Source organism: Pelophylax lessonae (genome assembly GCF_965119305.1).
Source record: "Pelophylax lessonae genome assembly, chromosome: 1".
Lineage (NCBI taxonomy): Eukaryota > Metazoa > Chordata > Amphibia > Anura > Ranidae > Pelophylax > Pelophylax lessonae.
The window spans coordinates 308,401,200-308,425,284 of NC_138768.1; the positions used below are offsets into that span (position 1 = coordinate 308,401,200).

The 24,085-nt window shown below is 44.2% G+C and overlaps 1 protein-coding gene across 2 annotated transcripts in view; it reads right to left on the reverse strand.

Moving 5' to 3' along the window:
- The window catches only part of ASCC2 (activating signal cointegrator 1 complex subunit 2), an 80,995-nt gene that overhangs the window by 16,171 nt on the left and 40,739 nt on the right, over positions 1-24,085 (reverse strand). For both annotated transcript variants that reach the window (XM_082256837.1, XM_082256838.1), the window contains exons 11-14: positions 15,773-15,847; positions 14,382-14,550; positions 14,043-14,251; positions 4,407-4,526 (exon numbers count right to left, since the gene is read on the reverse strand). In XM_082256837.1, the coding sequence (XP_082112963.1) occupies positions 4,407-4,526; positions 14,043-14,251; positions 14,382-14,550; positions 15,773-15,847 (573 nt within the window). The remainder of the gene's footprint in view (positions 1-4,406; positions 4,527-14,042; positions 14,252-14,381; positions 14,551-15,772; positions 15,848-24,085) is intronic.

Here is a 24,085-nt window from a genome sequence, read left to right on the forward strand (position 1 = left end):
AGGATCATCCCCTTGTGTCAGTATTTTGTTGACCCACCTTTTGCTTTAATTACAGCCTTTAGTCTGTTGGGATAGATCTCTACTAACGTTGCACATCTAGACTTGCCCACTCTTACTCAACTCAGTTAAATTTGATGGGGACCATTTGTGGACTGCAGCCTTCAAGTCATTCCACAGATTTCCAATGGGGTTTAAGTGCGGGCTCTGACTAGGCCATGAAAGGACATTCCCCTTTTTCTTCTTCAACACTTGTGTGGTTCGGGTCATTGTCATTTTGGAAGGTAAATCTTCTTCCCTTTGACGACTTTCTAGCAAAGGGCAGAAGAATTTCTTTAAGAATGTGACGGTATTTTGCCCCATCCATTTTTCCTTCTGTCCTGACAAGTGCTCCGGTCCCTACTGCAGAGAAACACCCCCATAGCAGGATATTATCACCTCCATGCTCTACTCTAGGAATGGAGTTATTTGGATGGTAAGCTGTATTGGATTTCCACCAGACATATCGTTTGGTGTTGAGACCAAATAATTCCATTTTAGTCTCATCTGACCAGAACACCTTTTTCCATGTGACATCAGAATCTTTAAGGTGCATTTTGGCAAAGCTCAGTCGTGACTGCATATGGCCTTTCTTGGAGGAGTGGCTTTTTTCTTACAACAAGCCACATTTGTGGAAAATTTGTGATATTGTTGTCACATGCACACAATGTTGTCACATACACACAATGACCACCTTTTGTCATAAATTTCTGTAACTGCTTAAGAGTTGCCGTAGGCCTCTAGTAGCCTCTCAGACCAGTCCTGGCTCTTTCATCCAGGTTGTAGCGATGTCTGATCCAGGGAGAGTCTGTTGTACCAAATACCTTCCCCCTTAACCACTTGCCGACCGCCGCACGACTATCTACGGCGGCGGTCAGCCCCTCACAGGCAAAGTGACGTAGGTCTACGTCGCTCGCCTGTGAGGGTTTAGGGAGCGAGCGCGCGCCGCCGGAGGCGCGCTCCCGCTCCCGCGTGGTCACGGACCCCCCCGCGCGTGTGACCGGCGGACCCGATCGCCGCCGGCCACTCTGCGATCGGCGGGGGAGAGGGAGAAAGTCAGGCAGCTTGTGTAAAAAAGCTGCCTGTCATTCTCCTCTCTGTAGGAGAGCTGATCACATGGATCTACTATGTAGATCCATTGATCACTCTGCATACAGTTGAAGCCACAGCCAATCACAGTTAGAATCACGCCCCTAGGGACACACACAGCCCCTCCCTCAAATAAAGTTAACCCCTTCACTACCAGTGTATTTTTACAGTAACAGTGCATATGTATAGCACTGATTACTGTAGAAATGTCACTGGTAACCCCAAAAGTGTCAAAAATGTCAGTCAAGGGTCCGATCTGTCCGCCGCAATGTCGCAGTACCGCAAAAAAAAATCGCAGATCGCCGCCATTACGCGTTAAAAAAAAAAACAACAAAAATGACAAAAATCTTTCCCTTTGTTAGTAAACGCAATAACTTTTGCGCAAACCAATCAAAATACGCTTTTTGCGATTTTTTTTACCAAACATAGGTAGCATAAAACAAATTGGCCGAAAATATTAAAAAATTTTGATTTTTACATTTTTTTTTGGGGGAATTTCATATAAAAAAAAGGGAAAAATATTGCTATTTTTGCAAAATTGACGCTCTTTTTTTGTTTATAGCGCGTGATCAAAAAATCGCACAGGTGATCAAATACCGCCAAAAGAAAGCTCTGTTTGTGGGAAAAAAAGGACGCCAAATTCGTTTAGGTACAGCGTCGCACGACCGCGCAATTGTCCGTTAAAGTCACGCAGTGCCGAATCGCAAAATAGCCTCTGGTCGTTTAGCAGCCAAATCCTCCGGGGCTTAAGTGGTTAATAATAGACTCCACTCTGCTTCTAGGCATTGATGAAGCCTTTGACACTTTTTTGTATCCATCTCCTGACTTGTGCATGTCCACAACTTTAAGGGTCCTTTCACACAGGGCGGACCGTATTTTATTTCGCTCAGGCACTTTTTTTTTTTTTACACGGACGACACTCTGGAGTGTCCGTTCCGTAGGTCCGTTTATCATCCCATCCGTTTGTGGATGATAAACGGAGATAACGTATGCCAATGGGATTGCGGATGTCAGCGGATGACACCGGTGACATCCGTTTTTGCGTCCGTTCCATTTTTTAAAAACGGAAGAAAAATAGGGTTCTCTTCCATTCCAAAAAACGGAACTGATCAGAAAAGGACGCAAATTGGATGTCAGCGGATGGTCATCCGCTGACATCCGCAATCCCATTGACATGCATTATGTCCGTTTTTCATCCGCAATCGGATGGGATGAAAAACGGACATACGAACCCCCGTGTGAAAGGACGCTAACCCGGAAACCACCCATGCTCCAGGAAAGCACTTTTCTTGCTGAGCTAATCAAAATGACCACATCTGATCACAGTTGAAAGTCAAATGGTTTCGGGTGCCATTGAGAAGGTGATTAGCTACACCTGATTGAGTTTTTTTTTCTCTGACTTGTTGGCGTTATCGCTTTCACTTGGATGTTAAAAAGTTGCACTGGGTAAATACAGCCGGATAAAACAAAATGTGATTATTTTAAAGGGGGGGGGGGGGGGGTTGGGAGAGAATTCTTTTCTATACCCACTGTAGTACAAAGCACACTACCGTTGACAACTCCCTTCTGGAAATGCTATTTGACCTGGATGTGTCTGTCTTCAATTCTTTTTAAATAAAAAAACATAGAAGAGCATACATCAATAAGTATATTATCTTAAGATACAAACTTGATCTCAGACAAAATTAGCTATCATTTCATACAAAATGGTGCGTATATGAGAGGTGTGTCCATAAAGTAATATTTTAAAAATTATTTTATTGAAAAACTTTACAATTAAACATTGTCTCCTTAAAAGTATGTACATTGTGAGTGTACACAATGCTCCCAGTGATTTTTCCATAGCATCCCTGGAAGTCTTCAAGTGGGATGGCGTTAAAAGCCTGAGTAGTTTGACTTTTGATTTGCTTATTCAAGCTTTCTTGGGGTGAGGTAATGTGGGTGTGTGCAAATCGGAACTTTGTTTCGGGATTGTACTCAAACACCTAGGATTCATTTCCCGTGATCTCACGACTCAAAAAATCATGCTCTCTTTCCAAACGGGCCAACAGGTTTTGGCAAACGAGTTGACGGCGTTCCTTCAGATGAGGTGACAAGTTCTTTGGAACAAGTTTACATACACTTTTCTCATGTTAAAATCCATGTCACGATTTCATGAACAATTGATTTGGTAATTCTTGATTTCTCTGCAATCATTCCGATAGTGAGCTGCCGGTTACGGTTGAGAACAGACCTCAATGCATCTACATTCTGTTTCGTTTTTGACGAAGAGGAGCACCCTGATCGTTGTTCATCTTCAAACACCTTCTCGTCCTTCCTTGAATGCTTTGTGCGATCAGTACACTTGTGGAGATGACAGGGCAGCTTCTCCATAAGCTTTCTTCACCATTTCCGTAATTTCTGATGCACTTTTACTCAATTTCACACAAAATTGAATCGTGTAACCGCTGTTCCAAACTTGCTTGAATTTTTCTTAATACGAGGCACTTGAACAAGGTGTCACAAAAAGGAATCTCTCGACTACAGGGCTGCAATGCAACTGATCAGTGTTCTAACATCTACCTGGCACCTCACACCCCAAGTGACCTTGGCCAGCTTCTCCCTTCTCAAGCATGGGAACATTTTTTATTTTTTTTGCTAATATTATAGAACAAAAACTGTACCTATAAATAGTTGTAGCTGTGAAACGTTCTGTGTAAAAGGGGAGTATCACTATATAGGGAGCTTAAAGTTTGCCTTCCTGATACTCAAGCAGCTGTATACTACAGCTACTTTGGTCCAATGTGAAGGAAAACACAGAAAGAAGACACAGGACTCTGCTTTACTATATACTGTACATAAATCCTATTCTACATACTAATTGAGATAAAAGAAAAAAAAACATTTGAATATAAAGCACACACTCTATATTTTATATTCATAGGAGAATGGAGTATTTATGTCTAGGAGTAAAATTTATTGAGGCTGCGACGGTATATCATGCTCTTCAAATTTTGGGGAATACTGCATTAAAGACTCCGTTTTAAAAAAATATTTTATTCTAACGAAAACTAATAATTCATAGATGCATGTGGTGGGAGTGTTAAGCTGGCCCCCTGTTATAAACTGATTATACAATCCCTTTTAACAAATCTGCAGTGCATGTGCCCACTTAAACTTGTTTTACGCTTCGGTTTTATTTTTGCAATAAAATGCCCAGGAAAACAGACCTCTGGAATGTCAACATGGCAGGACTAAAGAACATTCTAGACCTAGATACCATTAATTAAACTGATCCTTACTTTCTCCCTTTCCAAATTCTTGATGTGTCCACAATGTCTCTGCTGAAGACATCAAATTCATCATCTGCAAAAACATTTGATCTTGAAGAGACAAGAGGGCATGGATCCACTTTCTGCTGCCTAGAAGGCACAAAAGAAAAAATGTCACAGCAGTGTGAAATACATACTGTACACCAACAAATCACCACCCATTAGTAGTAGTAGTTGAGTGTTACAAGCTTTTTTTTCTGGACTAAACACAAAGAAACACTGCTAATACTGCATATATACTACACTAACTTAATATTTAAAATGGCACCAAGTCAGCTCTGTGTGTCCAGAATACGGTAGGTGTCTGTGTTGTGTGTGTGTGTGTATTGAAGGCTTTCTTTTTTACCTTTAAAAGGTGGATGTTAACCTGGTTCATGAAATTTGACCTAGGCACATATCTGCAGCGTTTTCTTATCTCTCTCCAAAGCCCTAAGACCCATAGCTTTCTCCTGCTCGTTCTTCTGTTATCGGCATGATAACTTCTGGCAAGTTCTCCTTCAACTGAGATATAACGAGGCTGAATTTTGTGTCGGGTGGGTGCTATAAATAGATTAGCAGAGAACTGGTCTATTTACAGCACATTCCTTCCTTCCTTCCTCTGCCTATGTGGAATGGGGGTATGTGTCTTTCCGCCACACAGTGTATACCAACACAACACTCCCAGTGCTGAACAGGAAGTGAAAATTTCTAACACAATGTGCACATTCTAAAGAATATATAAAGCTAAAAACAGCATATATTTATGTAAAACTTATCTAGGGAGATCGGTTTAATCTCTGTGTATTATCTGCGGCTGTTCACTTCACTGGGTATATGTGAGGGTTTACATCTAGCCCACATGACTATAGAGTCACACATGGGGGTGGATATGCAGTGGTAAAATGACATTTCCCTCCTCCATGTCCTCCTATTGCTAAAAGCTGTGGGGGTGGGATATAGTATGCTGACTGATTCCATTCACAAAGAAACTCACAAAAAAGCTTGGTTTTAATATAAATCAGTAATAAATATATCAGCTATAATTGTTAATACCTGTTCAAATGCCATCTGAACAAAATGAAAGCTAGTGTTAATCAACTTTGTCTCCACCTACACCATATTCATTTACAAAAAAAAAAATACACATTTTATCTTCAAAAAATATTTATTGGAAGCTGATAAATTGCCATTTAAGTGTTCTTGTCTATGGCAAGTACAATTACTATTCTCTCACATATATATTATTCTTATTATAGTGAAAGCCTTTGGGAAGATTTGGCACCCTAACTCCTCCCACAGTTTTTACACTACATAGACAAGTAATATATCGAAACGAGCGGATCATTCCCGATCACATTGCTTTTACTTTTTGGAAGGTTTCGCCAAATGGTTTGCAAAATATCATAGTTTTTGTGTTAAAATTTGGCAAAATTGGCCCCATAGGAATGAATGGCAGAATATTCAAAACTAGAGTGGGGCCTGAAAATAGTTAGAGGGTGAGCGAAGAAATCTTGCCACAATTTCTAAACTGCTGCCACTCCCTCATTTTTAAGGCCACCTACACAAATGTTACATCAAAACGTACGCCTATCCCTGATTCCACTTCACATGTCCACATCTAAGCCATAGCCCTAATAGCTTTTACATTATGACCGTTTGTTTCCAACTCACGCCGTCCATTGACATTCATTTAAAACTGCACTCAAACCATCTCAAATTTCAAGGCTGTTTTCTAACCTGTGACTGTGCCTTCAGTTTTAATGTTTCATAAACATACTATACAACAAAATGTCAGCCGGGGTCTTGTGATTCCTACGATATAAGTCTCTAAGCAGTGAGATTTAGAGCTTTTACACAAGGATTTTACGGTAAAACAAAAATGCAGTTTTCTCTTTCGTTCATTGACGGACACAGCTCCATATCTTTTTGACCCTTGGGACGTCCCAAAGCAGTGTCAACATGTGGGGTGGGAACAACACAGCAATAAACATACTTCCCAAAGGCTAAACATAGCCAACCAGGAACCAACTGGAGCTCACCTGACGAAAAAAAAAAAAAATACACCCTCAAAGGGGACTAATCCTCTCCAACAGTGGCCTGCAACAACTTGCGGCCAAAGGTAGCATCCACAGATGCCAACACATCCACCTTATAAAATTTACTGAAAGTGTGCACGGACGACCAGGTGGCCCCCTTGCAAACCTGCACCACTGATGCCTGAAAGCCCAAGAGGCACTAAGCGCCCTTGTAGAATGCACCTTAACAGGGAAAGGAGGATCCTGACCCTTAATGGAATAGGCTTGCACCATCGTCTGCCTGATCCATCTGGAAATGGTCGCAGATGTGGCCGGCCTCTTACGGGCAAATGGGGGAAGGGAATGTAGTTAAAAAATACATAGAACAGACGGCATATATATATAGCATATGGTAGAAACAGGTAAAATGTGGATGAATCCATACCACAGTAGTATTTTAAGAAAAGCCGAAGGCCTAGCAACCCTATCACTAAGGGAATAAAATAAGGAAGGGGAACAAGTGGGACTTTGTATGAAGTGCATATTGGTTGGGGTGTATAACATGGAAACACTTACACCCCAACCAATATGCACTTCATACAAAGTCCCACTTGTTCCCCTTCCTTATTTTATTCCCTTAGTGATAGGGTTGCTAGGCCTTCGGCTTTTCTTAAAATACTACTGTGGTATGGATTCATCCACATTTTACCTGTTTCTACCATATGCTATATATATATATATATATATATATATATATATATATATATATATATATATGCCGTCTGTCCTAGGCACCCAGCCTTGTCTAGGTGATGCCTCATATAAAGTCCCAAACCTCCTCTTTTTTGTTGCAGCCTCTTACGGGGTCCATCTGTAAGGACAAACGGGGAATCCAATTTTCGGAACGCCATGTACACCCTGATTACCCGAACCACATCCCAAGAATGTAAGGCAATCTCTTTAGGGGGCTTAGGGCACAAGGAAGGCAAAACAATGTCTTCATTTAAATGGAAACCAGAGACAACCTTAGGAAGGAACAAACTGGCAGGGATGAAGCACCACTTTGTCTCGGTGAACCACCAGGGAAGGTAAACTACAAGACAACTCCCACCCTGCGTGCAGAAGTAATAGCCACCACAAAGGCTACCTTCTGTGACAAAGTAATATTTTAAAAAGGCGGTTTCTGAAGAACCGACAGCACAAATTGAGGTCCCACGGAGGCAACAGAGACGTCATCAGGGGAGCCAGGTGGCGGACCCCCTGAACAAAGGTGTGAACCAAGGAATTCGTGGCCAACAGACATTGAAAGAGAAAATCGCCAGAGCCGAAATCTGGCCTTTGATGGTACCCAAGGCAGTGTTAATTTCGTCGACTAAAACCGACTAAAATGTTTTCGTCGACTAACACAATTCAGATGACTAAAATACGACTAAAACTAAAATGGCATTTTAGTCAAAAGACTATAACTAAAACTAAATCGAAATTTGCTGCCAAAAATTAACACTGGTGCATGCTCAAAGCATAAATAATAACATATTAGATTTTTCACTCCAGGACCAGCAGTAGTATATAATGAGTTTGGAAATTGTAGAGAAATGCTTAAATAATGCATTACAAATTACAATTGAACTACACCCATTTGATTATAGATGACTAAAATGAGTTTTAGTCGACTAAAATGTAGGGCGTTTTAGTCGACTAAAATATACTGGAGTTTTAGTCGACTAAATACGACTAAAACTAAAACACTTGCAGAAGACTAAAATAGGACTAAAACTAAAATGCCATTTTAGTCCTAAGACTAAGACTAAAACTAAATTGAAATTTGCTGCCAAAATTAACACTGACCCAAGGCCAAACGCTGATCTACACCTCTATTGGAGAAACTCCAAGACACGAGACACTGAAAAAAAAAAAATGGGATGGGGAGGGGGAGGGGACCCCCCCCCCCCTGAGACTCCCACCAAGCAATGTACGCCCCCCAGACTCGATGATAAATCTTATTTGAAGTAGATTTTCTAGCTTTTAACAGCGTTGCAATCTCTGATTCAGACACCCCTCTATCCTTCAGCACCTAGCTTTCAAAATAGCCAAGCCATTAAAGCCAGTGACTGTAAGCAGGATGAAAGGTCAGCCCTTGAACTAAAAGATCTTCTCTGAGAGGGCATTTCCAAGGGACATCGGTGACCAGCCGTACTAGCTCTGCGTACCAAGACCGGCGAGGCCAGTCTGGGGCCACTAGGATGACCGAAATCCCTTCTGCCTCGATTCTTCGGTGTCGTCTCGGCAGAAGTGTTATTGGAGGAAATGCATATATCAGACAATACTGGCCACGAGGGGCCACCAGAGCGTCTGTGGCGTCGGCCAGAGGATCCAGAGACCCTGCTAAGAACCTCTGCACCTTCCTGTTGGGACGAGAGGCCAACAGGTCCACATCGGGAGTCTTTCACCGGAGACACAGTTGATGAAACACCTCCGGGCGAAGAGACCATTCTCCATGATCCAACGCATGCCAAAGGAGGTAGTCCGCCTGCCAATTTTCCACCCCTGAAATATGCACAGCAGAGAGGGCTGGAAGAAAGCGTTCTGCCCACCTTAGAATACCAGCTACTTTTCCCTCGCCAATGACACCTATCACTGGACACCCAGACTTTGCTCCAGGACTTGCCAACAAGACAATTCGCCTTTACGCGGACAGTAAAATTGTCAGGGCCTCGGACTTTCTTGGTCAATCAGGTTGGGTAAGGCCTTCGGAGCTATATGGCTCATTTAACTTTTCCGCTTTGGGACGCTGGAAATCATTACAGATCTCATGATTTATTAGAGCTCTCCCTGATCACTCTAAATTCCAAAGACAGCAGACATCCTTCGGAGACCTTTGTGTGGGACAGGGGCCGACCCAAAAGTCCCTCTCGGTTTTGTACTCTATCCTAATAACTACTGTCACTCGCAGAGATCCAACCTTCCTTCATAAATGGGAAAGGGACCTAAACACTTTATTCACCTATAATGGCACACTCCTCCATATCTTTTGGGAATGTCCCAAGATGCGCCGATTTTGGCAACAGGTCCTACAAATTGTGCTCAGACTTACAGATTACTCGCTATTTGATGACCCAGCTGCTGTTCTTCCTAACTTGACACCCATGCCAAGCAAGAAATACTGTAAGTCTTTACTGAAACAACTCCTGAATGCGGCTGGAGCTTTCATCCCCTGCATGTGGAAATAGCAAACACCCCCCTTTGTTTCTCAGTGGTTTGCCAGGGTGAAAGATATACAACAAATGGAACATCTTACTGCGATTCTGAGAGACAGGACGGAGGAGCTTGGAACACGTTGGGCTCATGGGCATCGGTTTAATTTCTCGGATGATTATGTCATACTCTTAATTTAAGAGTCGGTCACACAAGATAATATTACATGACCTCCACTGCGTTTCCCCCCCCCCCCCCCCCCAATTTTTTTTTTTTCTCCAACTATGCTCACTTTCTCTCTCCCCCTCCTATCTCTCCCCCCTCTTTCCTTTCTTAGGACATGCCAGTGCCCTCCTTCTAATTATTATTTTCATTTTCTCACTAGGTGTGCTCAATGTGTTTAGTAAGTGAGTCGGTTTGTTAGTCTTAAATTTATTACAATGAGGGGGCTAGTGGGTCCCACTTAGGCCAAGAGATAGATGCTGGTGGGGTTCTCTTCCCCTTCTCACTTTGGTTATTCATATCAGACCTCTTCTTGCACTGTCCCTTTTATACGACAGTACTGGTTGTAATCGGTGATGTTGTGCTAGCAAAGAGACAGCTAGTATATTGTACAACTGGGGGACCACACCCTAATGTTCGTAATTTGTTTGATTTGTATACTTTATACTTGGGTTTCCTGACACCAGAACGTGATTATTATGGTGTATTGTTCTTCTCGTTGTTTATTTTTTTTTTTATACATACCTCTAAATAATTTTTTTTTTTTTTAAAAAGCCGGCTACTTCCCAGGCCACTAGGACACCTTAGGTGCCCCCTTGATGATTGACATATGCCACAGCCGTGGCATTGTCCAAATGAATCCTTACCGGGTGCCCCTGCAGACGATCCGTCCATTGGGACAGGCAAAACCTGATTGCCCGAGTTTCCAGGATATTGATTGGCAGACTGGACTCCTCCAAAGTCTAAACCCCCTGAGCACAATCCGTGCCCAAAACGCCTCCCCATCTGGACAGGCTGGCACCATCCAGTACAGGGGGGAGAAAGGATTTTCCCTGTCAAAGCGCTGGAGAACAGAGCCACCAGATCAGGGACCCCCTCGTACCCCAGCAACAGGATAAGATTGTCTAGAAACTATGGATTCTTGTTCCATTTGGCAAGAATCTCTCTTTACAGAGGTCTGGTATGGAACTCAGCAAACTGAACCACTTCGAAGGTGGGAGACCATCAGGCCTAGCACTTGCATGCGAGTCCTGAGAGATGACCTCCGGTTGGACTACAGGAGCCAAATCGCATCCTGCAACTTCAAGAGTTTCACCTCCAGAAGAAACACGCGGGCTGAGGCCAAGTCCAGGGTCATGCCCAGGTAGCCCAGTTTGGTGGATGGGACCAGAGCAGATTTTTGGAAATTCAGTTTCCATCCGAACGCTTGTAAGGTTCGCACAAAAATGTCCAGATTGACTTTTAAAGGCATGCAGAGATTCTGCTCGCAAGAGGAGGTCGTCCAGGTACCCCGGTACCGCAATCCCCTAATCCCCTTCTGCCGTAGCAATGCTAACATAGAGGCCAAAACTTTCGTAAACACCCGAGGAGCTGAGGCGAGACCAAAGGGTAATGTCACGAACTGATAGTTCATAGCATAGCAAAGCGAAGGAAACGCTGATGCCCTACATATATTGGGATATGAAGGTAAGCGTCCTTGATATCGATGGAGGCCAGAATATTCTCTTGTGAGAGCAGATCTTGTACCGCCCTGAGAAGACCTCGCAGGCGATCTGGGGACAAAAGCAGGTTGGGAGGGAAAAACCCTGCCAGAGGCAAGGGCCGAAAATCGATCTTGTAACTGGACCGAATTAACTGGTGGACCCATTTGTCTTGAATCCATGAGGTCCACGGATCCTGAAAGAAACAAAGACTTCCCCCCACCCCAGATACGGGTGAAGACGCCCCTTCAGGCAGAAGTGGGCTTGTCTGCAGGTCTGGAGGAACCCGCTCTCGGCTTACCAGGCAAGGGCTTTTTGAAGCCTCCTGCGGGGTTTCGGGTGGATTTCGATCCGAGGGATGAAAGGGCCGCGTTTGCGACGAGACTCTTTACTCTTAGTAGTCTGCGGAAGCAGAGTACTCTTATCTCCTGTAAGACCCTTAATGATCTCCTCCATGGAAGCTCCGAACAGATGATCTCCTACAAGGGAGGAATACCTTTGGAGGAAGCCTGGTCCACAAACCATTATTTCAGCCATATCATGTGGCCAAGGTCACAGCCGTCACGGACACCCTGCAGGCTAAGGGGGGTCGCATCCAGAGAGGCATTACAGATATACTGTAACCCCTGGACCAACTGGTCCGCCAGGTCAGGAGGAGGCTGCCCCCCTTCCAAATCCTGGCGCAGAAGCTTTGCCCATTCTGTTACGGTCTGGAAAACCATGGTTATGCCAAACATAGGCCTCAGAATGGAACTGGCCAGAGATTCAGCTCTCTTGTCAAAAGGTCTTTAAAGGATGGAGAGTCCTCCACCGGGAGAAGGGTGGCTTTATTTACCCTAGAAACCACCACAGGTGGTATTGTCAATTTCTTTAACAGGGACTCTTTAGGGAAACTCTCAGGTACCCTGACAGTGCATTTTGGGGAACCCCACTGACTTGCGACAATGTTGTCGAAATAGGCGGGAAAGGGAATTTTTTGTCGCCTTTGATGCTCTGTGGGTACCAAAATGCACCGGCGCAGCAGTAGCTGTGTCCTCCAATTTCAAAGTTTCCCACACTGACACAATCCGTGCATCCACTAGCGCCTTTTCAGGCATGACTGTAGTGGAAGAGGAATCATCCTCACTATCGGAGCACTCAGGGTGCGTGGACGCAGACCCAGTAGGGTGACTTGTGTCTGCGGCGGCAAAATCAACCTCAGAATCTGAGGAGACGGAGTATGCAGGTGAAGGCTTTGAACGCTTTTTGCTTGTCCTATTTTGGAGGGCCATATCTACCTTGGACATTAGTGACTGCATGACCGCCATCGCAGACAAAGCAGACTGGGACCCAGAGGGCCCCGCAGCCTCAGAGAGGTCAGGTGGTGATATGTGCTTCAAGGAATTCCGTGGGTTAACCAGGGGACCGCCAACAAGAAATAGGAAAATTGCTGTTAAAGTTCCCCCCACCGCTGCATCAGCGGCACAACAGGTCCTAGCACACCAAGCTATTGCTATAGCCGAAAGAGGGAGCCGTTTTGCACCCACAGGGACTCACCACCACCTACTCTGGTACAGAGACAGAGTGCCAAGCTGCACGCTAGGTGTGGTCCACAGAGGGACCCAGATAGTGAGGGTGAGCGCTATGTGGGAAGGAACGGCACTGGGGGGTCCGACCAACCCAGGGAGGGGCCCACGTCCACCCAAAAAAACCACCAGAGGGGAGGGGGGACACTACTCACCACACCTTGGAACCGGGCAGGCACCACTCCAGGCAGACCACCGCATTACCTTGGAATAGGGGTGCTGTGGGCCAGAGGCACTCTGCGACTCAGGTCGTGACCAGGGCTATGTGTCCTCGCGAGGAGTTTACTCGCCGGCCAGCCCCTGTCCAGTGGGGCTATGTTGCAGCCGACCTAGCACAGAGCTGAGGTCAGGTAGCACTCGCTGGCCGGACTGGGGAGACCGTAAGGATCTAGGATATCCAGTCCGTCGCCCAGATCAGCAGTTGATTGTAGTTCTCACAGGAACAGAAAATAATAAAAGAAGCAAAAAAATTCCATTTAAAAAGGAAAAAATGCTAGGACCAGAGATTCCAGCAAGGAACTAGGTCCTTACTCCTGACTGGGCAGAAAAAAAAAAACTTAAGACCTATAACAGGAAGTGGGAATATACCCCCTGGGACTGCCCTATAGGCATAGTCAAACGTTTTTTCTGCCTAGTGTCCTACTCTTGTAGGGGGCAGCATAACCCAAGGGTCAAGAAGATATGGAGCTGTGTCCGTCAATGAACGAAAGAGAAAACAGCAAAATGTTCATGTGCTTTAGGAATGCATGTGATTTTGCTCATGTTCCCGCATAGGTATAAAGGGGGCCTTTTTCTGGGTAGCTCAGCCCACCCTTCTCCCCTTTCCAGAGGACTTGCGCTGTGTTTACTAAAGAGATTAGAAGACTGTCACCTCACTTCTAAGAGGAGGAGCGGGGAAGCGGAGTTGCTAAGAGAAAAACTTGAACAACTTTAGCATTTTGGGAATGAATTGCTCTACAGTACCACCAGAAGACTAATTTACCTGCAAATACTTGAAGATCCATAGCCTAGTTACAGGTTCACTTTAAATATGTTATATACCAAGCTCCAGTGCATGTACAATTTTTCATATTTAAATAGGCATGGGAATCTCTATTTTAAAATCAAACTTGTCCAATACAGAGAATAAAAAGTACTGCTTCCACATACCTAGGCATGGTGTGATCCAGTTCCCGTAGATGGGGTGACAAATTGTCCTCCAATAAGTGGTTAATAACAGTTTCAACATTGTGATCATATTCTTCAAGGCATTTTAATATAAATCCCTCTCCCAGATCAGGGAGCAAATCTTTCACCTGTGACACCAAGGAGTCCAGCGCCACTCCACTTGGCAAAGGCGCTGCTGTGGCTCCTAAACACTAACAAAGCATGAAGGAAAAAAAACTAAAAAATTAGGAAACAATACACCTTGTATGTAAAGGAAAGAATGCGAGACATGAAGCGGCTATAGGGGCAGTGAGTTAGTGAAGTGTATCTGTGAGTACTCACTTCAGGTTCGTCTAGGTAGTGTGAGTTTTGTTCTGTACTTCCACATGCTTCTTCCGCATCTCTCTTTGCACTGATCGGAGCAAGGATTGGAATGTGTGGTTTGAACTTCCGAGCCTCGGTCCATGCACTCTTTACACCATTTAATAGGTATGTGGTTCGAGTCTCATCACTTGCAACGAGTTAAAGAATAACTCTGGTCTTATTAAAAAAAACTATTACCGATTAAACCGGCAGTAAACTTACTTTAAACGTTAAATAAAAAAACAAAATTTCTCCCTGCAGGGTAAAGGCATAATGTGCTAGTATGCATTGCATACTAGCACATTTTGAAAGATTCACCTTGAAATGAAGCCCTCCAGCATCGCGCTGTCACCGCTGCAGAGGCTTCCATCTTCACCTGGTCTTCCTTCTGGGTTCACGGGTTGCAGCTGCGTGAATGGCCTCGTGAGAGCGGGAGTCTTGGCCGTGGGACACAGCTCTGAAGACACACCAATGGGTATGCCGTTTCTTCAGAGCGCATGTGCCAGTGACGTCACCGGCTGCTGCTTATTGGAATATCTCCTATACGGTGCAAGTTTAGGAGATATTCATTTTACCTACAGGTAAGCTTTAGTATAAGCTTACCTGTAGGTAAAAATCACATCAGGGAGTTTACTAACACTTTAAAGAACCACTTTGTTGAAAATACCACATGCCTCTAAAGCTGGCCATACATTAGCAAATTTGTTTTGGAAATTATTTAGCGAAATTTTTTTAAGAACATTTATTAAATTTTAGAATGGTTAGTGGGGTCAAATTGACCGCAGTGACATGAAAATTCGAAGGAGCAGGATGGAAAATTTTTCTTAAACAGAATTACTAAAAAAGTTTTTTGTTCGGAAAAGTCCATTAACTCCAAAATCGAATGTTAAATGCAAATGTCATTGAATGTACTGATGAGAATTATCATACGGATGTTCATTCAAAAACCTGCTAGTGTATGACCAGCTTTCCTCTATGGGAGTTAATGTTTCCGATAATACTATTCAGTAAATTATATATTGTTTTCTCATTTTACATGCTGTGTTACATTTTTACACATTACCAGGCAAACATAGTCAATCACAAAAAAGTGATAGGGGTTAAGATAAACCATAACACTGCACAATATAACTTTGTTGTACTTCCTAATATTTATTATAAGTACAAGCTTAAAAAAAGGTACCATTATTGGCCTCTTCTGAAAATACTACCTGCCCAATAGTCAAGCTGACACTCTGGCTTCACTGTTTTGAGTCCCTGACCCAGAAAGAGTTCAGATTTCACTGTGACAACCACAAAAAAAAGAAAAAAAAAAGACAAAACTGAACACCTACATATTTTATCTGCCTTTAAGATTTGTTGAAGGATACAGTGAAGGGGAAACTTGTTGCAGCAAACTGATATCCTCAGCTACTGGGAACTGCTCGTCGTAATCACACAGAAACCTGCAGGCAAGATACAAATAAAACAGACATAAGACACTCTTCCGAGCAGAGTTACGAAAATGCACATGAACCAACAACTAGGTAATATGACAGCACTTCAACTTTCAAAATAACATCCACCACCTTCATTTAAAAGTCTATAAAAATCAATTAAACATTAAAACAGATAAAATCAGTTCCCTAGCAGGATAAACTCTCTGCAGCAGCCCCTTGTAAGCTGTCAACTATCCAGATAGACAATAAATAGGGATGACTTGTCTCTGCATCCCCCTGTGACATCATTGAGGCCAGTCATCAAGCACCAGTGCTGCCTCAGAGTAAGACACATACTACTCCGTACCCAGACATTTGGGAATTTTTTTTTTTTTGCTCTTGGTGGAAGTTAAATGGCAGAGGTGAGTATTTTCTGCTGGAGAACTGGGTAATCCATTATAGCTGTCCTGTATGGGCAAAGCACAGGCTTGCTTTGAAAGTGTATCTAAACCTAAATTGCAGGAAAAAAATGGCTTACCTTACTCTAGTTCTAATTGCTATGTTGTTTGCCTTCCCTTAGCTTTGATTTTTCTTATTTGGACCAGTGAACCTGCCAGTAACAGTCTGCATGAGAGCTTATTGTACGAGAAGTAGCTCCCTAATCAGGAACAGCATTGCCACCCTAGAATGGTCCTGCTGGGTACTACAAGCTGCTGCGATGATGCCTCACCCCATTTAACGTGCAATCCTATAGTAAAAGCACCTAGAGGAAGTGACCAGTTTCTGAATGGCCTACCCCTAGTAATTGGTAGCTGCTCCCTCAGAGGGAGTATTATTATTATGTAAAGAGTAATATGGCGTTTGTATTCACTGTAAAATCTTTTTTTTTTGGGGTTCACCGAGGGACACAGGAAGTCATAGGTGGAACCCATCTCCTCCCATAGTCAAAAGATCCCTGTGACTGGGAACAATCTAGAGGTAACAACCTTGAAATTAACAGATTGTTTGTCAGTGTCAAATCTTCCTGTAGGCAGTGGTATAACCCAATAGCATAGGACTCCTTGTGTCCTTCAATGGACGAGAATTTTAATGTTAGTTTGGTCAATATTTGTGCAGCTTGAACACAAAGTGGAAGTTGACTAGTGTTATGATTGCCATGCACCAGGGGAGAATAAAATTTTATTTAAAAAACGTCTCAAATATTTCTATATCTTTAATTCACAGTGGCTAAGTACTTAACACTTCTTCCTAGCAGCACTAGGGTTACTGGTTTTAAATCCAACTACAACAATGCCTGCCTGGAGTTTGTTTGTTCTTTCTGTGCCTGCATGGGTTTCCTTCAACACTCCAAAGACATGCTAGTAGATTAATTGGTTACGGTCTTAAATTGTAAGCTCCTTAAGGGCAAGGACTGATGTGAATGTAAAATATACACTGTATATGCAAAGTGCTGGGTACAATTGATGGCACTATACAAATACCTGTAAAAAATAATGTGATTTTTGACTTACCATAAAATCTATTTCTCTGTTGTTCATTGACGGACACAGCTCCTGATCTTCATAACCATTGGTTTATACTGCCCCTACAGGAGTAGGTCACTAGGCAGAAAAATAATCTGGCTACGCCTATGGGCAGTCCCAGGGGGTATACTCCCTCTTCCTGCTATAGGTACTCGGTTTTGTTACAAGCAGTGTCAGAAGAATTACAACTCTAAAGAGGGGTGGGTGCTGTGTCCGTCAATGAACATCAGAGAAATTGATTTTACAGTAAGTCAAAATCCCATTTTTTCTTTCGCTCATTGATGGACACAGCTCATGATCTTCATAACCATTGGGACGTCCCAAAGCAGTGTTAAAAACATGAGGGGTGGGAACGGCAAAAAAAAATCCCCAGGTTAGTAGCCAACCAGGCAACAGGAGCTTAACCAAAACAACTGGAGCCCACCTGAAAAAAACAATACACCCTCAAAGAGGATCAAGTCCTCTAAACAGCAGCCTGCAAAACCTTGCGGCCAAAAGAAGCATCCGCAGATGCCAACACATCCACTTTATAGAACTTTGTGAAAGTGTGCACCGACGACTAGGTGGCCGCCTTGCAAACCTGTGTCATTGACGCCTGATGACAGAAGGCCCAGGAGGCACTGAGCCCCTGAGTAGAGTGCGCCTTGACAGGGAAAGGAGGAACCTGACCCTTGATGGAATAGGCCTGAATCACCGTCTGTCTGATCCATCTGAAAATGGTCCCAGAGGAAGCGGACAACCCTTTCCGAGGCCCATCCGTGGGCACAAATAGGGAGTCTGACTTCCTAAAAGACTCTGTAGCTGCCAGGTACACCCTCATTGCCCAAACCACATCTAAGGCATGCAAGGCAATTTCCTTTGGATGTTTCGGCCTGGGACACAGGGGAGGCAACACAATGTCTTCATTCAAATGAAAATCAGAGACAACCTTTGGGAGGAATGACAGACAGGGACAAAGAGCCACCTTATCTCTGTGAATCACCAAGTAAGGTGAACGTCAGAATAACGCCGCCAAATCCGATACCCTGCGTGCAGAGGTAATAGCCACCAAAAAGACTGCCTTCTGAGAGAGTGCAAGCAAGGGAATCTCCCAAACATTCTCAAAGGGAGGCTTTTAAAGGACCAAAAGCACCAAATTGAGGTCCCCAAGGCGGCAACAGAGGAACCAAATGTCGGACACCCTGAAGAAAGGTACGCACCAGGGAGAGTGTGGCCAAGGGACGTTGAAAGAAGACCGCCAAAGCCGACACCTGGCCCTTGATGGTATTCAAGGCCAATTTCTGTTCAACCCCCCCCCCCCGTTGAAGGAAGGTCAAGATCCGAGCCATCGAGAAGGAGAAGGGATGAACCCCAAGAGACTCACATCACACAATGTATGTCTTCCACGTATGATGGTAGATCTTCCTAGAAGTAGATGTCCTAGCTTTTAACAGCATTGGAATCACGGACTCAGACCTCTATCCATCAGCACCTGGCATTCAACAGCCAAGCCGTCAAAGCCAGCGACCATTAAGCAGGATGGAAGATTGGTCAGTGAGACAGCATCCTCCCTGAGAGGAAGCTTCCAAGGAACGTCGGCGACCAGCCGCACCAGATCGGCGTACCAAGCCCGGCGAGGCCAGTCCAGGACCACTAAAATGACCAGAATCCCTTCTGTCTCAATCCTGCGTAGAAGTCTTGGCAGAAGCTTGAGAGGAGGGAAGGCGTAAACCAGACGATATTGACTCCATGGGGCCACCAGCGCGTCTGTGGCGTCCGCCAAAGAATCCTGTGACCGAGCCACAAACCTCTGCACCTTTCTGTTGAGCCAACAGACCCACCTCGGGAATGCCCCACCAGAGATACAACTGATGAAACACCTCGGGATGAAGGAACCACTCCCCTTGGTCCAACACCTGCTTACTGAGGAAATTCGCCTGTCAGTTTTCCACCCCAAGAATGTATACGGCAGAGAGGGCTGGAACGAACCGTTCTGCCCGCCTTAGAATGCTGCCTACCTCCCGAGCCACCAGGACACTTTTTTAGCCCCCTTGGTGAATGATATAAGCCACAGCTGTGGCATTGTCCAATTGAATGCACACTGGACATCCCTGAAGATGATCCGTCCAATGGTCCAGGCACAGTTTGATCGCTTAGAGTTCCAAGACATTGATCGTTAGTATGGACTCTTCCAGTGTCGAGATCCCCTGAGCAGAATTTTTGCTGAGGACGCCTCCCCAGCAGGACAGGCTGGCATCCGTAGTGACCACTACCCAATACAAGGGGAGGAAGGATTTACCCAGCCCAAGCGCCGGGGAACGAAGCCACCATATCAGGGACTCCTTCGTTTACCGGCTCAGCCAGATCTGATTGTCCAGAGATTGTAGAGTCTTGTCCCATTTGGCCTGCAAACAGAACCGCCGCGAAAGGTAGACACCATCAGGCCCAGCACCCTCATGCAACTCCGGAGGGATGACCAGCTGCTAGACAGCAGGAGACAAATTGTAGCCAGTTTGTCCAGAGGAAAGAGCACTCTGGCTAAGGCCGAGTCCAGAGTCAGACCTAGACAGTCCAGCTTTGTGGACAGAACCAGAACAGACTTCTAAAAATTCAGAATCCAGCCAAACTCCCTCAAGATGGTGATTTCCAGGTTTTCCGCCAGAGCAGTAGGAGACTCGGCTTGCAGAAGGAGGTCCTTCAAGTAGCCCAGTACCGTGATCACCCCAGTTGGTGTAACAATGCTAGCACTGGGGCTAACATTTTTGTGAAGATCCAAGGAGCAGAGGCGAGATGGAACCAGAGCAGACTTCTGAAAATTCAGAATCCAGCCAAACTCCCTCAAGAGTTCGTATGGTGATTTCCAGGTTTTCCACCAGAGCAGAAGAAGGAGACTCTGTTCCCAGAAGGAGGTTGTCCAAGTAGCCGAGTATCGTGATCCCCCATTGGCATAACAATGCTAGCACCAGGGCTAACAATTTTGTGAAGACCTGAGGAGCAGAGGAGAGACCAAAGGGTAACGCCACAAACTGATAATGCTCCTCTCCCACGGCAAAGCGGAGGAAGCACTGGTGACCGGCACATATTGGAATGTGAAGGTAAGCATCCTTGATGTAGATAGAGGCAAGAAAATCCCCCTAATGCAGGGATGCCACCACTGTGCGAATGGACTCCATGCTGAACTTCTGCACCCGCACAAAGCAGTTCAGTGCCTTGAGGTCTAGCGTTGGACACACTTTGCTTTCCTTCCTGGGAACTGTAAACACGTTTGAGGAAAAACCCTGAAAACATCCTGAAGTCGGAACCGGGACAATCATCCCTTGAAGTAACTGGTCTTGTATCGCCCCAAACAGACCCTGTAAGCGGTCCGGGGACAGGCGCAAGTGGGAAGCAAAGAACCTTACCGGGGGACAAGACTAAACTCGATCTGGACCTTGTAGCCAGACAGAATGGCTTTGTGGACCCACTTGTCTTGTACCAGGAAAGTCCACAAGTCTGGAAACCAGTGAAGACGTCCCCCCACGCCAGAAACGAGGGAAGGCGCACCTTCATGCTGAAGGAGCCTTGTCCGTGGGTCTGGAGAAGCCCGCTCTCAGCTTGCCAGACCAAGTTCGTATGGATCCTCCAGAGGAGGCCCTAAAAAAGGCTTTGAGCCCTTGTCAGTCGACCCTGAGGGACGAAAAAACTTCTTATGAGCCGAGAAGGAGGGCCTATGTCTACAACAAGGTTCCTTGCCCTTTGTAGCCTGCAGAAGAAAAGTACTCTTTCCCCCTGTGAGACCCTTATGATGTCATCCAGGGTAGCCCCAAACAGGCAAGAGGAGATCAGTCAATGCTTTTTTAGAAGTCTGGTCCGCAGACCAGCATTTAAGCCAAAAGACACGCAGAGACAGACAGCCGAGCCACTAGGGGAGCCACATCCAAAGAGTTTATTATATGGGTGTGATTCTTGTGCTATCATAGGAATTATCAATTTAAATAAAAATTGTGCCCCTGATGCTGCAAGTACAATAACTGGTACCTAAAACAGTCTAATGTAGAAATAAATATAGGGGAGGGTACTGTGCTTCAAGGGTGATATAGTGCGAATCGGTATATCAAAGATATATAGGTTTTCTGTTTTAAATAAAAAAATATGATATTCAGTTTATTATAGTGTATAAATAAATAAATAAATAGTGTTCTTATTAAAGAGGGAAAAAGTGCTAGTGTTCAATTCATCAATCATAACATCATTCATTTAAATACAAATCAGTTAATAGTTGAATTATTCAAAATAATAATGACAATCAGCTCAAAATATAAATAAAGTGCTGTATGTGCAAAATTAAATTGTGAATTGATTTTGTGCAAATAATTAATAAACAATACATTTAAAGTGCTTCATGTGCAGAACCAATGGTGAACTATTGTTGTGCAAATATTCAATTCTTTATAAAGTGCAAATACATTTAATAGTGCAAAAGATCAACTGTTATTTTCCAGTGCAACTTTTAAGGGTCTATAGTATTCCAAAATATTCAATAAATTAAAGGTGCTATAGTGTCCAATTAGTATAATTTCCCAATATTTCATTCTTTATATTCAATCGTCTTTATTTTTTCCAACAACCTCCTCCACCTCATGTGAAGAGGGGTGCTCTTTAGTGATGGCACTTCTAGGTGCACTAACTACTCACCTTAATTTTATAACAAATACGCCTGTGGTATTAATGCCAGGGTCAGTATATCTCCTCCACTCCTGTATCAGCGTATCACAGCTTTAGGCTCTCAGGGGGACTGTGGTTTCTACTTAATGGGGACACTCCTTCCTCTGCCTCGTAAGTGGTCCTTATAGCTCAGTGAAATAAGGGGGCCATCATAGTGTAGTAGAGTATTAAATTTATTTCCAAAAAAAATGTAGTAACTTACATTTAAAACCTCTCAAAACTGCATATTCGTAAGCTGCGGGACTTGGTTGCTGTGTCCCGTAACGTCACTTTCGTTTTTTTCTCTGTATACGCTGGAATATAAACTATTAGCGGCTGCTTATCCGGTAGCCTGGTAACCACTGACTATATTAGATGGCATGATTGACACTGCTCCTGATGACGTCAATCGGACGAAACGCGTAGAGCGTAATCACGTAATTTCCGCTATTGTTGTAATGCGTATCCGGCGGTTGGAACGCATTGCGTTTCCCAGAAGCTCACCGCAGACAAGGAAGACCTTTTTACTATGCGAGTATCGTTTCTATCAAATAAAGCAATAATTTATTACAATACTTCACTATATGAGGCTGTTCTTCTTGTGCATGGTCCGTATCTTGCCTTAAATATATGAGGGGATGTTGATGTTATTCGATGCTATACCGATTGTATTGAGTATACCATACACCATTGAGAGATGATCTAATAGAACGACCAAAGCTACCGGCACCAGGGCTCTTCCTGATGGATATAATCCCTGAATACATCACGCTGGTTACCCCTGTAGGGGTACATAGCTCCAGGTAGTGTGGGAAATACTGAGAGGGGAGCACTTGTTTCCTCACCTGCACTTTCAGATTGGGTCACCTTGAGATTCACCCATCAACTTTTTTGGACTTTTTACACCAATCAATCACTTTATGGACTTTTATCATTTTATTAATTACTTACTATTTATCTATTTTTATTCATTTTCTGATTTTTCACATTTATTGTGTCTATTCATCCCTTATTGGAATTTCCTCCAACATCAAGTGACCCACGGCCATCTTGACATTTCCAACAGGAAGGCATAAAAACACACACGTATGCTTGCAGGCTCTGCATTTTTGCAAACTTTTTAAATGTGAGTGTAATCTTTTCTTAGTAATAAAATACAATTAGTAATACAGAGAGCACTAGATTTTGCCTTCATTATCATTGCATATGTTACGGAGACGCCCCCTGGAGGGTCTATTCCATCCGAGTTAAGGACTCCTGATAAACATTGAGGTCTGGATACTAACAGCTGGCCCTGAGTGCTGATAATTGAGAGGAAGCGAAGTAAAGGTGTATTGCTGATTGATTTTGATATTCATGCTGTTTGAACCTGTAGGGTCTCTGATAGAAGGTGAGAGGCAGAGAATGATTATATATAATGTGTTGCCATAAGTGGTAATACCACTATATGAGGTTTTTCCCTGTTTATAGCTCCTGTTTGGAGTGACCCTATCTAGACATTATCATAGAGGCAGCGCCATTTACCTCACCCCCCCTTATCCGGACACCTATTCACCATACCAGGAACCAGGTGGGCACCGCTCAAGACAGAACCCCTCGACATCGAAATAAGGGGGGCTGTCAGCCAGGAGAAACGCTGTGACTCAGGCCGAGACACGTCATATTTAATTTGCAGGCCAACCCCTGTCCAGTGGGGCTATGTCGTGGCCGACCTAGCGTGGAGCTGAGGTCTGCGAACACTCGCTGACCAGACTGGGGGGGACCAATAGATCTGGATTATCTAGCCCGTCGCCCAGTCCAGCGGTTGATTGTAGATCTCACAGGAAAAAAAACAGGAGAAAAAAATTTCTATCTAAAAAAATTTTGTCCCCAGGACCAGAGATCCCAGCAAGGAACTAGGTCCTTACAACTAACTAGGCAGAAAAAAATAAATGAGTACCTGTAGCAGGGAGAGGGAGTATACCCCCTGGGACTGCCCATAGGTGTAGCCAAATTCTTTTTCTGCCTAGTGTCCTACTCCTGTAGGAGGCAGTATAACCCAATGGTTATGAAGATCAGGAGCGGTGTCTGTCAATGAACG